We start from the raw sequence: 16,235 nt of genomic DNA, 5'->3' as shown, positions 1-16,235 counted from the left end.
TAGAACTTTGTTCTTGAAAGGTTTCAGACCTAATGTGGATCTTTTTCCAGCACATTTGTAACAGCTGGAGAACCCTGCCAAATGCACACATATTTAACATTTGATTTCCAACTCGTCTGACATGGTTAGTGAAACACATGTATTTAAGCAAAAGCTCAAAAATACACTAAACCTAAATTCTAGATGGATAAATCTGAACCCATTATCCCTGTAAAAAAAGATTATTTTTCTCCCTGCGTTCTGTTGTAATTCAAAGAGAATGCATACATACCTTTTTCTTACCCTGTAAAATCAAACACAATAAAAAATACAAACACCTTTTTCTCATCATAAAAATAGGAGTTAAAAATCTCTCCAACACCATCCCCTCCTGTCAGTGAATGCTGTTGTGAATAATTGTGAAAATCATTGCCAAGCTTACTATTAAACCATTGAACTGCCTGTCATCTACCAGTTAAAATCTGGAAGGCCCCCCCGCCCAAAGTTGCATATATTCCAAAGAATTTCCCAAAGTTGTAAATCATTAAATAGGTCTAAAATAATTACAAAATACAAAATAATTACAATTATTAAATGAGTCTAAATTAATAATAACAAGGTTTAATAAACCAGTTCAAAATCAAAGTGTTCTCTAACAGAAAATAGTCTCCAATGTTTTCTGAGGGATGAAAGATGAAATATTCCTCAAGAGACTTCCTAACATGATCTATCCTTCTTACCTTCATGAGGATACTACTCTAGCTCTTTACTATTCCTTCCCACTATATTGCCTCTGGGCTCTGAGAGGGTGTGTTACTCAAATGATGCATGTTGGAACACATCCAAAACTACATGAATATAGCACATAGCCAGAAGAGCATGATAAGTAAAAGCCAAGTTGTTAAACTTTAAATGCTGACATTGTTCTGCATGTTCATCACCACACTAGCTGCCAGGATTTCTGCTCGGGATACTGTTTTTCATTTCTTTCATTTGGGAGACATTCCAGAAATAAACATTTTGATGTCTTTACTTTTCTTTAAGTAATAAATGTTAAGAGATAAATGCCCTTCGCAATTTAATTAGCTGTGAAGACATTACATCAGGTAATGCTTACTCCTTAAAACCAACCTACCAATTTAATTAGTTATGTTTAATCCAACACCGCAGTGTAACAAATCTATCTTGCAAAAGTGCAAGCAAATCATGGAAGCACCAATATTTCCATTTTTCAGTGGAAAAATGAAGGCATCAGGAAAATTGAGAGAATCTTTCCAAAGAAGATATTTTCTCATCATTTTTCCGGAAATCACTAAATCATACAGAAACTTTGTATGATAGCCAGAAATATTAAGTTCTGCATAATGCCTCAGCCACAAGACTATCATTCCTTTCTCAGACTGATTCTCATCCATTTACTTTTTAACCATGTTCCAGTTTCTCACACACCTTGATGTGACTTGGAAACACCACTGTTCATGGTGGAAGGAAAAGGTGCGCAGAACTGGTCAGTCAAAAAATTAATGACATTAATGTCAAAGTGGTTCCAGGCACATGTCTGCTTTCAGTCCTGAGGTTACTGTTTGTAAGTGTACTGTAAGCATTCTTATACTTCACTGCTACTTATAGCATAAGCGTATGTATAATCAATACTAACAAGTCATTCCTTTACTAGCCTTTTTTCTTTCATTGTTCACAACTACTTTTAAGAAAACAAAATCCATGAGGAAAAATATAATACTGTGCATTGTTCTGCGTGCAATACTTGTTCTGCACTAGTGCTACATGCAAGCCAAAATGTCTAGCATGGCACGAATACAGGTGAACATTTAAATCTACCCGATCGTTTCCTTTCATTTCAACATCTTCGCCCTTAGTCATACATAAACAGTAGTAAGATGCTTGCCATATTACAAATAGCTGGTTCATTTTAGTTAATTTTTTACATCAGAATTGTTTATAGACACAGAAGGAAGACATATTACATGGAAAGTAACTATTCCACCACATTAAGTAAAAACCTTCCACACTCACTATGAACTTTTATGCAAACGTATGAACTTTTATGCCAAACTTCCATGCCGTGTCCTCGGTTCTGTTCACACATACTTGATACGAGAATTCACACTACCTTGCAGAACTTTTACCTATACTCCTGCAGAGCATAAACGATTAGGAAGGGAAAGGGAAAGGAGGCCTTAATCCAGAGCAATTCTTCTACAGTCTTGGGTTCTATGTGAGCTGGGATAGTTTTCCACATAAATTAAGTGTTATTAAGTCACAGACATGCCCACTGAGTTAAATCAGTGTACACGACTATACAGACCCTCCTATTTCAGAAAGAGTGCTTCTTTAGTTCAACTTAAGGACGTTCCTGCAGAACTTCAGTTAACTTGAATTAAAGCATTTTAATTAAATTGTTTAGTAATCACTTTATCAAACTGTTCTTTTTTTAATGGCAGAACACTCCATGTGAAAAGATCTTTATAAAGCCTTAAGGTTTTTTCTCAAAGGCCCCTTAATGCCTGTCACAGAGAACTGCTCTAGACTTCACCTCAGCCCCTCACACAAACCTCAGTAAGAGGATATTGTTTTATGGATATGGATAGACAGTTTCTGCCATATATGAATTCAATTCCACACAAGCCTCTTTCTTTATGATCTTCTTCTGACAAGTTATACTTACTTGAGAGCTGCTTCGGGCTGATGCCATAGTGCAAAACAGCCCGCATGAAGAGCCAATTTAGCTCTTCTGGGTGTATGTGTATGATCTGTTACAAACTGGCACATTCATACTCATAAAACATCTATAACTCTGTTGTGTTACTTATCAAATTTTCTTTTTCAAAGTATATTTAGAAAACAATGCAGCTTTTTCCCTTATCTTCCTTTTTAAATAAGAATTACTTTAAAAATCTTCCTGTAACAATAGTACCATCAGCCCCATTGTCACATCTCACGTAAAATCAGATTTAACTTATCTTTGTAAAATCACAGTTTAAACATGAATTCTAATTTATTTTCAGTGTTTGTAAGTATTTTGCTTACCAATATCAGCTTCCCTGTGATTCTTGATATATTCAGCAAGCTCAAAATTTCCTGCTATTATAGCCACCTGAAAGATTGTAAAATAGTTACAGTTAAAATATTGCCATCATTTATTAATCAGGAAAATATGTACATTACCTCATTGACAAGTACCATACAAATCTATTTTCATTAAGCAAAATAAAGTAGCAGTTTGTTTATTTCTTGGACATTCCCACTTCTATTCAGCAGCTACTACATACTTGCAATATTTTCTGAAACATATTATTACGTATAAATATTACAATCCATCAGTAAGAAGCACTGTACGGTAAACAAGTAACTGGGGGACAGAGAACAGTCTGAAAAGGATCAGGACGTCTCAGGAGACTGTGCAGAACTGCAGAGCCCTTCAGGCTGCGGCAGTCCAAATCAGTGCTGAACGTTACATCTGCCATCCCCAAAGCTGGCAGGGCTATGCTGCTGTATGCCGCGTGCTCCAGGAGCGGACTCTGCCAGGTACCCAACTCTGACATTTAGGAGATTATCTCCCATTAATTGCTCCTGTCCTGCCCTGACTCAAACAAGCAAAGAAGAACTGCAATGCAATGAACACCAGATAACCAGAGAAGTACCACCAAAACCCACAAGTATTCAGATACCACTAAGACACCAAAAAGGACTAAGAAAGAGGAACTGGGAATGGTTATGTGCTTGTCTATATTTAAAGTATTTTCATAAATATAATTTTAAAATAAAAAATCATTTTCTTTTTTATTTGTTTCCTAATTGTTGAACACAGACGTAAAACTATCTATTCTGAATTCTAACCTAAATGCACTTAAAACAAGAAACTTCTCCATTAGCTATGAGGAAAGAGATTTGCTTATATCCTTGATGTCTCTGCCCTTTTTCTCCTTCTCCTAATATTGCCATAAATATTCACCAATTCCCTTTTCTAGGTCCATTTTACAGCTTTATATTTCTTACAGCAGTTCTTCCCCCTGGTGGGCACTGTGGTTTTTCTAATGCTGGGAAAAGTGAGAGGCTGGACTCATCTTTCTCACAGAATATTCTGCATATACTGGATGCAAACAAAAATGATAATTCAATTAAGGACCCCCCTTGGTCTAGGGCTACTGTCGACCATGAGAAATGGTGGCCAGCTTGAAAACTCAGAGAACTTTGAGCTGATGATCAAGAAAGAAGAGTTTATCAGCTGGCTCGTACTACTCCACAAATCTCAGGGATGAAGAATAACAAAAACAAAGACTGAAGTGATTAAATGTTCTCAGGGAGAGGTATAAAGTGCAATGCTAATGTAATGTTTTTTTAAAGTAACAATCATGAAACCTTATTTTCTTTCACTCAACACAGCAAAGTTCTTTAAATGGTCCTATTAACATGGAAATCCTCAAAAAATGAAGACTTTCTACATGAGTGGCAAGCTACAGATATAAAACTTTGAGTATTATCTGTGTAAAACAAAAAGTATTAAATTCTGCTCTAAATGGTAGACTCAGAGCAGGCTTAAATATCGAGTCATAACCATTTCATCAACTTTATCTAAAAATAAAATAATTACATTTTCTGTGCTTTTAGTTCAGCCTAGATTATTTACACCATGCTTCATTTTGCTACTAGTGTTCATGTGGGACTCAAAGTGGACTGTGATACCATATATCCTATTGCAGCACTGGAAGAGTCTCATTAAAGCGCAGGTCTGTGAAGACTGACTGCTGCAGGGATGAGTGAGCTGTCTTAGAAAAAAGAACTCATTGCAATACTCCTAAATAAAACTAGATGGGGGGTTTTGAAAGTCAGATTATCACATTCTTTTCCCAACTCTACAGTTCTCCTGATGACTTCATTTTAAAGCATTTCTTTAGACCCGAGATGCCCTTTATATTAGTCCTCCTGCTTCAAGCCATAACTTATAAAGCCTTTCTGAAAGCAGCCCTGAAAAGCTTTGTAGTAGGCAGCAGATTTAAACGGGTGGTTTCAACCACAGTGAGGTAATCTCCATTTTATCTTTTGGTCCTAAACCAGCAACAACTGGTTTAAAGAGAGACAGGCTGATGTAGGTTAAGCTGTAAAGTCTACTGGCTAGTAAAATATAAGCCTTCAAACAAATTACTATGTTTTAAGCAAAATACAATATGAGAATGGCCTTTCTAGATTACCTAGTAAAGCTTAAAGCAAATGGCTGAACATAGCATTTATCATGTTTATGCCCTGAATCCAAGTTTTCCCCAAATTTTTGATTTTACTGTTTTTCAGGCTTTTTCTTTGAAATTGTTTCTAATTTCATTACAAAATTCCATCCAACATAAACTATTCAGTAATCGTTTGCTTCTTATTTAAGTGACTATACATCATGACAGAAACTCTGTTCCATGTTTGCACAGCACCTAGCAGTTATACTCAACACCTACATATTTGTGTTTTAAAAAGATCTTCAGTGGACAGTTACAGGCATGGCATGTGCAACATAAACATTTCTGTCCTTAAAATAATTGAGCCAAATTTAGTATCACCATACTTACTGGTGATATTCATGTAATTCATCTTCTCATTACAATATTAAAAGTAAGGAAATCCTTTGCTTTGGGCATTTCTCGCTTGTGTAATGTAAAAGGTTGATGGATACTTAGGAGCAAAATGCATTACTATGAGTCAGTACTACTGATTCAAATCAATCCCCACTTCTGCTTTTAGATTGCAGTCCAAAAAAATAAAGAAGAGATGCCTTCTCAGATATAGCACAAGACTTCTGGATGCTACAAGAAATGTACTCTGCAAAAACCAGGGAGATCAGGGACGGGCAGAGTAATATGGGCACTGCCACCTCACCACCAACAGAGGCAATAATCCATCTGACAATTACTGCTTTAATCATTAGTCAGAATACCTTTATTCCAGGAACCACTCACAAAATAAGCTGCTTCTCAGCATGGATGCATGGAGGAGAATTCAGCCCCTAGCTTTCTGCGTACAATTTTAAAGTGCAACTCAGGATCCCCCCAGCCAAAGGCACTATGAAAGTAACGGGCACGCTGTACAAACACGGTTTCACCTCACTTTCTGCAGACTGGCTTGATTTGTTCAGGCTCACAGCTGTGACATTTGTATACAGATCAGGGGCTTTCTTCACCATAAAAAGCAAGCAATAATACCTTTCTTCAGCATTACCCATAATTAGCATGCATAATTCAAACAGAGAATTCAGAAGTGATAAGCAACTTGCTAGAGAGTAGCCATGTTACTCAAATGAAAGATATTTGATACAGAGAAGTAAATTTTAAAACTCAAGTATAAACATGCTGTTCAACTGATAAATGTGTTTTATTACTTGAAAAAAGTTACTATCAGATAGCAAAAAGACGGCTTGACAGAAAATTGCTTCTGTATTTGCTTCTGAATCAAGCACTAGATTCAACACATTAAAGGTATCATTTCTTTCAATTTAATTTAATTCAACTGGAGGAAAACATTATGTAAAACTAACAGCAAAAAATAAGAAAAGTATGTCAAGATTTAAAGAAAGCAAGAAAAGGTAAAAACAAAGTATGAATATTTCTTGGCATAATGACAATGTACTTCATTTGAATCTGATGGGTGAAGAGTGTGGGAGAAAGTGGAGTCAGAAACAAATCTGAGGGATTCAAAGATACAAAATTATATTCATTCAATTTTTACAGTTGTAACTACTTAGCACAGTAACCACAACCTGTTTTCCATCAAAACTTATCTTGATCCAAAGTTATAGTGTGTTCTCAAAAGCCCAGATGATAAAGAAACAGACTGTAGGTAGACTATGACCAGAGCCATTGTACATAAATCTACCAGTGTGAATGTGTGTGGGACAAGCGAATGGTCTTTACAAGGTCAGAACAAAGGGCCCGAAGCAGTCCAAATTTAATCCAAGGTGGTGTAAAATTTCCCCTCAATTAAAATGAAAACTAGATCAGAAACTAACCGCAATTCTGTAACTATTTAATTTGTTTGTACTTCAGAAAAAAAAATGATGTAGTATGTTTACAGGAAACAACGGAGTTCGATTACACAGTTCATAATTTACATGTCTGTAAATTGACATATTTTGCTTTTAGGATGTTCTGCAGTCAAAGAAAGGATTAGATTTCTATTTGTGAAGTTATTGTGGGAAAGAATTTGTTTGGGGCTATTTTTTGGACACAAGACATCATTTCTCTACAGTGAAAAAGTAGCACAACCAGCAGAACCATACAGAGACTAATTTTCAGAGGTATTAAGGCAAAACTTCATCAAATAAACCTGCAGTGGGAGTTTCTTCCAGTATCAGTAGGAATTGGATTCCAGTCATCAAAATGCATCACATGCATGTTTCCAGTTATGAAATATCCATTAAAAGCTGTAATTTTTTGCCCTATTTTTAAAGGACACTTTTACTTTGCCATTGACTCCAGAATCAAAAAAAATGCACCTGTATCATCACAGCACTGTGTCAAAGAAGCCCAGCTGACTATGTCGAACTGTTATGGTACTTTCAGACCCAAACTAAGATCTTAATCTGCTACCCTGACACTGGTTTCAGATCTCTGTCCTATACTCTACTGCACAATATAGACAGCAGTAACTCTCTTAGCTTTCATATTAACATTAGAGGCAGTCTTATATGAACAATAGTAACCAAAGTGAACCATCTCAGCTCCCTCCCCCCAGGATTGGCTTATCCCACTAAGGGTGTTAACATGGGCACCTAATTATTTTCAAATGACATTTGACGATTCACATGACTAACCTGATTGTGAATGTGAGGCAACAAATAATTTCAAAATTCTATCCTGTATGTCTTTAAAATAGCAGTGAAAGGCTTTTGACAGAAGCTATTTGCTTTTTTTCTACCAATAGTTTATAGACCCCACCTTTGCACATACCTAAATTTCACAAATACAAACCTTACAACAGGGAAGCGAGCAGAAAGTAAAGCTAAGCAAGAAGACGTATCTTTGTAGGAGGTAACTCAGACCAAACAGAAAGAACAAATGGTAAATCCATGCAGATGGAGTGACAGTATCGTCGCCTTCTTCCGTGGCACTCTGTCGTCATCGTAACAAAACGTTAGTGGGGTCCCTGAAAGGGGTCGGGTTGCGATGCTGCAGCCGGCACTGTGCAGCAAGCACCCAGCCCCGGGGCCGTGACTCACCGCTAAGGCAGCTAAGTGCGGATACGAGTGGACGGCTACTGCCCCGGCGTACAGTGCAGAGCGTGCTCAGAAGCTGCCTGTCGATGGGGTATTTGCTTTGTTTTGTTCAAAGCAAAGCGCGCCACAGTCGCCCCATCGCCTCGTGCGCTGTCTCACAGACAGATGTTTCTCCCACGTGCAACTGGTTACGACGGCTTGCGATTCGTCATGCCAGGCTATCCCAGACGGACTGTCACCAATTCAGTGAAGAAGGGAATGATTTTAATTGACACATACCTAGTTGCTACGGATGGTAACTAAGTGACAGCTCAGCAAAGTAGAAATGTGAATGAATGAAGTGGCTATGAGGCACAGATCGGGGAGGAGAGGCGCGCAGGGGAAGGATGGGGTACCCTGGCATAGGGCACCAGACCAGGAATGAATGACTAACTGGTGAGGCACCTTTAGAAGGGATTTTTTCCCTGGCATAGCATTATTCTAGTTTTCTGATATTTACAGTGAGAAATGTTCCCTCTGGACACAGGAGGCTTTTAAGATGTCTTTCAGAAGTCAATTCAGAAACTATGCATTTGAAGTATCTGGTTAGTTCTGCTTTCCTGAATGTTGTTCTCCAAAGAAACTCAGTTTAATAATGGCAAGTAAGACTACTTCGCGTGTACACTGAAACCTGACAGATGTCCGGTGAGAGGTTGCTGTGTGACAAGGGATTCATTAAGGTTTTCAGATTCAAGTATCAATATTGTCTCACAAATGTCTCTTTTCAGCCTCAAATATAGCTGTCAATATATCAATTACTTATATCCAAGCATTTAGACTCTTTGGATTATGATTAATACAGAGCTTTGTTCCTTTCGGGAAATTGGAAATTATGTGTACTTTACCTGTCACTAACCTCCTGCAATTGATTTTTTCTGCTCTTGAAATGCATCACAGGTAGAGATTATATTAAATTAGTGTAAGATCTTTGTAGCCTGTTAGCAAATACGATTTTAGAACTTTGTATGTCGTCCCTGAAAAGCAAGCACCAAGACTAAATCACATTATCGCTCTTTGGAACAAACTGCTTCACACAGTCAGAAACACCACCAAAAAGACAGAAATTGAAGTTGTTCCCTCTTAAATCCAGCCAATGAACTTCGACAAACTTTCTGCATGGAAGTGAGGAAAGCATCTCACAGTTCATTTATGTTTCACTCTCAATCAAGGCAGCTGCACTTCTTTCTGCAGCACATGCTTAAATTTTAGACCAGGTGAGGCATAAAGCTTTAAAATGCTGTGTCTAAAGGGAAAGGGGGGGGGGGGGAGGCTGGTTGGGCTGCAGCTGTAGCTGCTGTTCACAATAAGGAGTAGATGATAAAACTGCCAGCACTAATACAGCAGGCTAAAACTCCCCACCTGCTTTTTCATCTCTTCTTCTCTCCCAACAATTTCACTTTCCTGATGAAAGAAAACCACATTAGTCTTCCCTTCAGTGCTGATGTTTCACCCCTCTGTCATCTCTGCTCTCCAGCAGTGCTCACTAAAACGACAGTCTTTCCAGAGAGCTTGAAATAGCAAAGGCTTTAGGTATGCCACTGTACCTTAAAGGAGATAGTCCTACCCCAGGACAAAAATGCAACTTTGGTCTTGACTTTGCTCAGTCTAAGCCAAACAGCTGAAAAGCAGGTGGAACATATGTGCTAATCTGAGGTATATCTACCCAATTTGTTTCTCTCTCATCTTCACATGGAACTAGAAGGAAGAGATGCTGCAATCCTGCAACCAAGGAGAGACTGAGAGCATAAGACACTCAAGAAACTGCCCTCGAGTCAAATCATAAACTTACAGTTATTATGCCTCTAAGGAATATATTATGCTAACAATGAAGAAACACCATTCAGGCAGCCACAACTGTTATGCAATAGCATTCACAATCTCTAGAGACTCATGAGAAATTAATTATCACAAGTGATTTTAGAAATTAATTATCACAAGTGATTTTAGAAGGAACATTTAGGGTTACTTTATTAAGAAGGAGACCATCTGGAAAACTTTTCCATTTGTCATAATTAGAACACGTGTTCTCTTAAAAGATCAGAAATGTTACTGTATTTAATAAGCATAAATTAATTTATAAAAAAAAATTAACATTTCACCTAATAGCTGAAAAATCAAGAACTACGTAATAATCTAACAGTAAGGTCATCTGCAAATTGCATTCCATTATAATCGTGTTTGGGCACACAAACTTTTAAAATTCGATAGGGAAATATAACGGTGCTTACTGTGAGGCAATGAAAAGGCAACACAGTTCCATTTCAACATATTTCTATCATGTCCTCCCATAGTAAAAGCTCTCCCTAATAAAATGAAGTTCAAGATAGTCCTCCCCACCAACATAATTTTTCTCATGTGCTGAGCTGCCACTTTTGCTCTTAAGATACCTCTTCTTTCCAGGGAAAGATGGAGGTGAAGGCTCTTCAGAGTCTAAAGCCACTTCAAAGTTTATCATTGTGTACCATCAAGTACACAACTCCATAGTCATCTACATGGACATTAGAAGGTGCAGCACAAAATGCAAAACAGAAGATTCTGGATTGAGGTATGAAGAAATAATTCTGCATGCACATGGCTGGAAGTTAACTGCAGCATTCCTGCAAATGGTTCACTTAATAAAGAGCCAGTGTAGTCTTAGGAACAAAGTTGTTAATCTGAATATGCAACACATGTCAAACAGGCACCTTAGGATAGTACGTTGAGTAATAATTTACATGAGACAACATTAACATTTTCTGAAATGCAATCTAAAGCCACCCTGAAAGTTGAATTTTAGGTTCTGAAGAGCCAAGACACTAGTGTCATGTACGACTGTGCATGCCTGTGCAGCCCATCACACACTGAGGCTCTCTTCCTGAGACACAGGGACACAAAAGCACGGAGCACACCCTGCAGACTCGGGGGGAAAAAAAAAAAGAAAAGAAATCTTAAACTGATATCCATTACTTGCTCTCATATAAGAACAGCACGTAGATTTTAAAACTCTCTTCAGTGGTACAGATGGAGCTCGGTTTGGAATAGTGAGAAGCAATCTGCATTCCTGATTTCTTTTCCATTTATGTGGGAGAAAAAAGTACTTATCAAATACATCTCATCTCTTTTGCGACTTCAGAAAGCTTTTATACGGCATGCTTATTTATTCAATAAATACAGAAACAGATCCAGAACTCAGTTTCCTTTGGAAATAAATTCTTTTGTAATATTTTAAGCAAAATGTGACAATTTGACAAGCAATGTTCTGAGCTCAAAGTACAACATAAACTTTAGCTGTTTTCAATTAAAGTAGACACTATGAAATTAATATAGCAAGATGAATTTTTTGGTGAACCAGTTTGAAAATTCCATGCAGTTACAGAATCTATGTAATCTAAAATATAAATGTTGAATGATCATGAATTTTGTACTTCACTTTCTAAAGTGAAAGAGAGCAGCAGCATCCCACATTTTGTAGTTGCATTGATACAGTTTATACTTGGTTTTGAGGCTGTAATGTTGCAAAAGAAAACTATAGGAAGATTTTAAGTTCATCTCATTATTGTAAAATAAAACCAAATGCTTGATTAATATCACTATTAATATCACTAGCTCACTTTTTTTTTTTCCTAACAGCGCTCCTGAATGCGTATGATATGTATGAAATGAGAAACATGCAACCTCAAAAAGATACATATGTTTACACTATGGAGAAACAGATGTTTACATTTACACCCCAGAATTTTTAATAAAAAGTAAACAGTTGCTAAGTGAAAATATAATACATCTAATTAGAAATCAGAGGCAAATTATTATTTAGAGAAGTTTATAGTTTTGTAATATTTTGTATACATGATAAGGTAATAATATTTTTCTTGAAAAGAGACAAAGATTTAAAAGAATATTTAGGAATTTAAAGCTTTATACAAAGTATAATATTCTTTACAAATTTTAGTAAAACTCATAAAGTAAGCTTGAAATAGAATAAAGCAAAGCATTAAATTTGTTTTTTTTTTCCCTCTTTTATATAGTAGTCAGTAGATACTTATATTAAGTGCAGAAATAATCTCTATTCTCTGCCAGGACAATAAAGTGCTGGCAAGTTTTCTAAAAATTGCTCAACATTAATATTACTAAAGAATATAGCTAAAAATTGTACTCAGCATTTTCATGTATGCTTATTTCCTGGACAGAAAATAATTCTTAACCATTCTAATTATCTAATGTAATGTAATACAAGCCTAATAATATGCATTTTGAAAGGAACCGACTTTGTACTATTGTCCAGTAGATGGCAAAATATCAGCAGTCACCTTTAATTTTCTTGAAACTTGCTTATTTTTAAAACCCAAACTATATTATTTTTTCTTTTCCCTTCTACTCACTGCTCTCTATTTCATTGGATAGCAGGATTACCTTTACCTTTTGGATGTTTTCTGTATATTATCTGCTTGAAAGACAATTTCATCTTCGTCAGTTCTTGATACAACAAAGCAAAATAATGTTACTTTCCTTTAAATAGTCCTTTGAAGACAGTTTCCTTACCACTGAATTTTTTTTCTCCAAAAGCATGCTGCTACTGCTCCCAAATTTACCAGCACATGTTAGCATACTGTGTACAAAAATCTCTTAGCAACAATATCTTAGTGTCTAACATTTTCCTTCTTTCAACTATGATTCATGGAGCCATCTGTAGTCAGATATTGACATGCAGTATCTTAAAATAGATACCTTGCATTTGCTCAACAACTAGTTTTAGCATCTGAAAATATAAATTATGGGAAAGGGCCAATATTTTTTAGAGGCTTTTCATCGTTCCCTTGATCATTTTAGCACTGTTTAAACAAAAGCTTGCTATGATCACTTTGCCTTATTATTAAGGTCAACGTGTTCACACTTTCTACACTGAGGCAGTATGAAAGATCTGTTGTGCTAGATGCAATCTATAGTGTCAGATCCGTAAGAATTATAACTCTCCCTAGAGCTTAACAGCGAGGGCCGCACCCTGGTAGCCTGTCTATTTTTTAATAGCAATCTAGGGCTAGATTTTTAAATTTCAAGTATTGCTACATGCAGCACTGTAAGATCTAAGCATTGCACCCTTGGACCTCAAGGCTCATGGACAACTCCCTCCACCGGGTGAAAGGGCTAAGCGTCTCGGCTGGGGAATAACAAAAAGGCTTTGCAGCACTGGCTACTGTAGGGAATGTAAAGGTGTCCTGAACTCTCTTCAAGGAATGGGGGAAAAGGTATAAACTTCACCTCCCAAGTAGTGTTTTTGCCTCCTAAAACTCTTATGACATCTTTGTTCAGAAGAGAAGGAACATCTTTATTTCAGCTACAGCAAGTTACATGAATTATCTATTAATAGCTAAAGATTTTGTAGAACATAACAGTTATTTGTTGCAATGTAGGGTGCAAATTTATATAACTGTTTAAAGACAACCATGGTGCAAAAATTAGGTAATGCTAATAGAATTAAATGAAGTAAAATAGCTAATATTGAAAGATGGAAATCAAGAAGGTAGCATGGCTTTAAAACAATCTGAATTGAAGTCTGAGGAACACATTTCCACTCCGCTGGAGTCAAACAGAATTTTATCAACCTCAAAGCAACCAGGATTTTACCTTAACTGTTTATCTATAATATCTTAAAAAAAAAAAAAAAAAAAGCGCAATTATACAATGATACAATGACATCCAATTACATGATATACTTCTAGCTGGGTGTTATCAAAAAGTACACTGCAAGCGTAATACAGTGTTACTTACCTCATTTTGTTTGCTAAAACACTGGTTTTACATGCAACAGATTTTATGGCCCCTATTGGGTCTTCTGTAATACACTCAGGAGCCATGAAACAGTGCCAGAGTTGACAAGCATAGTGAATTCAAGTCAAAGTTAAGAGAAGGCTATTGTACTGAACAACCTCATTTTAGTCTCTTATGTCCTGCAGTGCTGTCTTAGCAGGACTCTCTGCTGGACAGACACCTTAAAACGCCTTTTGGCAGACATGCTCATTTTCCAGCAATCTTGATATGATTAAAAAACAGAAACTGTATTTTATTTTACACTGTCCTTTCATAAAAGCATACAACTATGTTCTTAAAACTTAACTATTCTTATTTATAAGCCATGACTGAATACCTTCAGATTAAACTAAGCCTGCATGGACACCAAGATAAAAAAATATAAGTCCTTTCCTCACAACATGCAAGCAAATCACTTCTAAATCAACTCACTCTCTTGGCTTGGAAATGCAAACTTCACTCCTGTGCCAAAATGATCTGGAGTTATGCAAGAACCAGCTTGCCAGAATCTGTTGAACTGAATACATGGACAAGTTGATTAAAGTTACCCATGAAACATGTCAGGAAGCAAAAAAGAAACAAGCAGACAAATTCTTCCCCACCACAACGTAACTGCTTCACATTGTTCTTTTATTTCCCTCTTTTTTAAGATAAAAAATACATTTTTTTAGGTTACCCTGCTTTATACAGGGTGTGTGCGTGTGCATGTGTGTGTATATACATATATACTATTAAGCCTCCTCCTCAGTCACTTCAAGTATTAGGAAATTTAATGTCTATTTCCACTCCAAAAAATAGAAAACAAATACATTTTTCTGCTTCTCTGCTAGTTTAAAATGCCATGTATCAAGTCATCCTCAAGCAAGGTGCATTTTTCTACAGTTGCGTTTTAATAATTAACATGAGAAAGAAAAAGCAAACAGTGCGATACACACAGATTTAGAATTACAGACTTGTTCCATGGGAAAATCTAGCTCAAACTGGAAGGAACTATCAGAAGCTAGGTATTACATAATCCTGATCACTGCTACATGGGTGAGCAGCAATTTCAAGAGTATTTATCGAAAGCAGATAAAGCCAGGTTGCAGCATCAGATGAATCAGATAAGACAAAGCCAGTAATAAAATTGACTTAATTTTCTCTTTTTTCCCCACAACAATATGCTAAATCAGAAAGCCATGAAATGCAATCTTCTTCAGCAGAACTCTTTAAGAAAAAGAATGAGAAAGATTTTGTGCTATATTTTGCTTTCCCTGAAATTACACTAAACACTGGGTTACACAGAAATTCAGCTAAAGCGTGTACAGGTACGTGCTGCTGTAGGGTACAAAACTTTAGCCTCTCAGCCCAGGCTTACCTCATAAAAAAGCCAAAAGCCACTATACTTTCACAAGCAGCTTCTTCCCAAAATACTTTCAGAAAAATGTCTTCCTACTCACGGCAGGCAATAGCTACTGCCCACTATTTCACAGTAAAAGCTGTTTATGGGATCCAATTCTGCAAACTCTTAATAATACAGTGCTGCTTGAACTGCTACCCCAAATGACTCTAACAGCTTTTGAAAGCCCTTAGGATGAAAAGCATCTGGTTAATAAAATACTATGATTATTTTATCAAATACATTTGGTGGATTCATTCCAAACTCTAGGGGTTAACCATAATAAAACCTTTGGACAGAGTAGTCTAGTAAAAGTCAATACCAATAAAACAGGATGCATAGTTTATGCTAGAGGCATAAATCATTCATTTTTATGAGAACAAGAATTCACTTGAATATTACCAGAAATTAACACTGAGTAGCCCTGCATATTCATGCAGAAGCAAAAGATCACGCACCACATCATCTATCAACCACAACCACAATCATTATTTGCAGGCCTCAAGTGCCCAGGAGTCCCAGCCAAGGCTTGTGCTCGGCACTGCACAGACACAAAATAAAAAGATCAGCACTGCCCAGAAATGGAAGTGTAAGCTGTGACAATCCAGCTGGATACCAGCAGACAGAGGAAAACAGGAAAACAACAGGACACAGTTCGTGATCCTGGTCACCACAACAGAAGTAGCCCAGCACAGGAGGTGCTCTTCCCCAGCAGACAAATTTCAGTATCTCTGAAATTTCTGGCTCATTAGCATCAATTAATTCCACCAATGTTAAAAAAGCTCCTACATACAATTTATAATGGTATGCAAGATGTAATAATGCATTTCATAGTTTATAAAG

The 16,235-nt window shown here is 36.7% G+C and overlaps 1 protein-coding gene across 1 annotated transcript in view; it reads right to left on the bottom strand.

Annotated features, from left to right (window-relative positions):
• The window catches only part of SHANK2 (SH3 and multiple ankyrin repeat domains 2), a 316,407-nt gene that overhangs the window by 267,158 nt on the left and 33,014 nt on the right, over nucleotides 1–16,235 (bottom strand). The window contains exon 9 of the mRNA XM_026089348.1: nucleotides 3,028–3,094. Within this exon, the coding sequence (XP_025945133.1) occupies nucleotides 3,028–3,094 (67 nt within the window). The remainder of the gene's footprint in view (nucleotides 1–3,027; nucleotides 3,095–16,235) is intronic.

The sequence above is a fragment of the Apteryx rowi genome, unplaced genomic scaffold (genome assembly GCF_003343035.1).
Source record: "Apteryx rowi isolate R43461 unplaced genomic scaffold, aptRow1 scaffold_81, whole genome shotgun sequence".
Classification (NCBI taxonomy): domain Eukaryota; kingdom Metazoa; phylum Chordata; class Aves; order Apterygiformes; family Apterygidae; genus Apteryx; species Apteryx rowi.
This window is presented reverse-complemented; position numbering and strand designations above follow the sequence as displayed.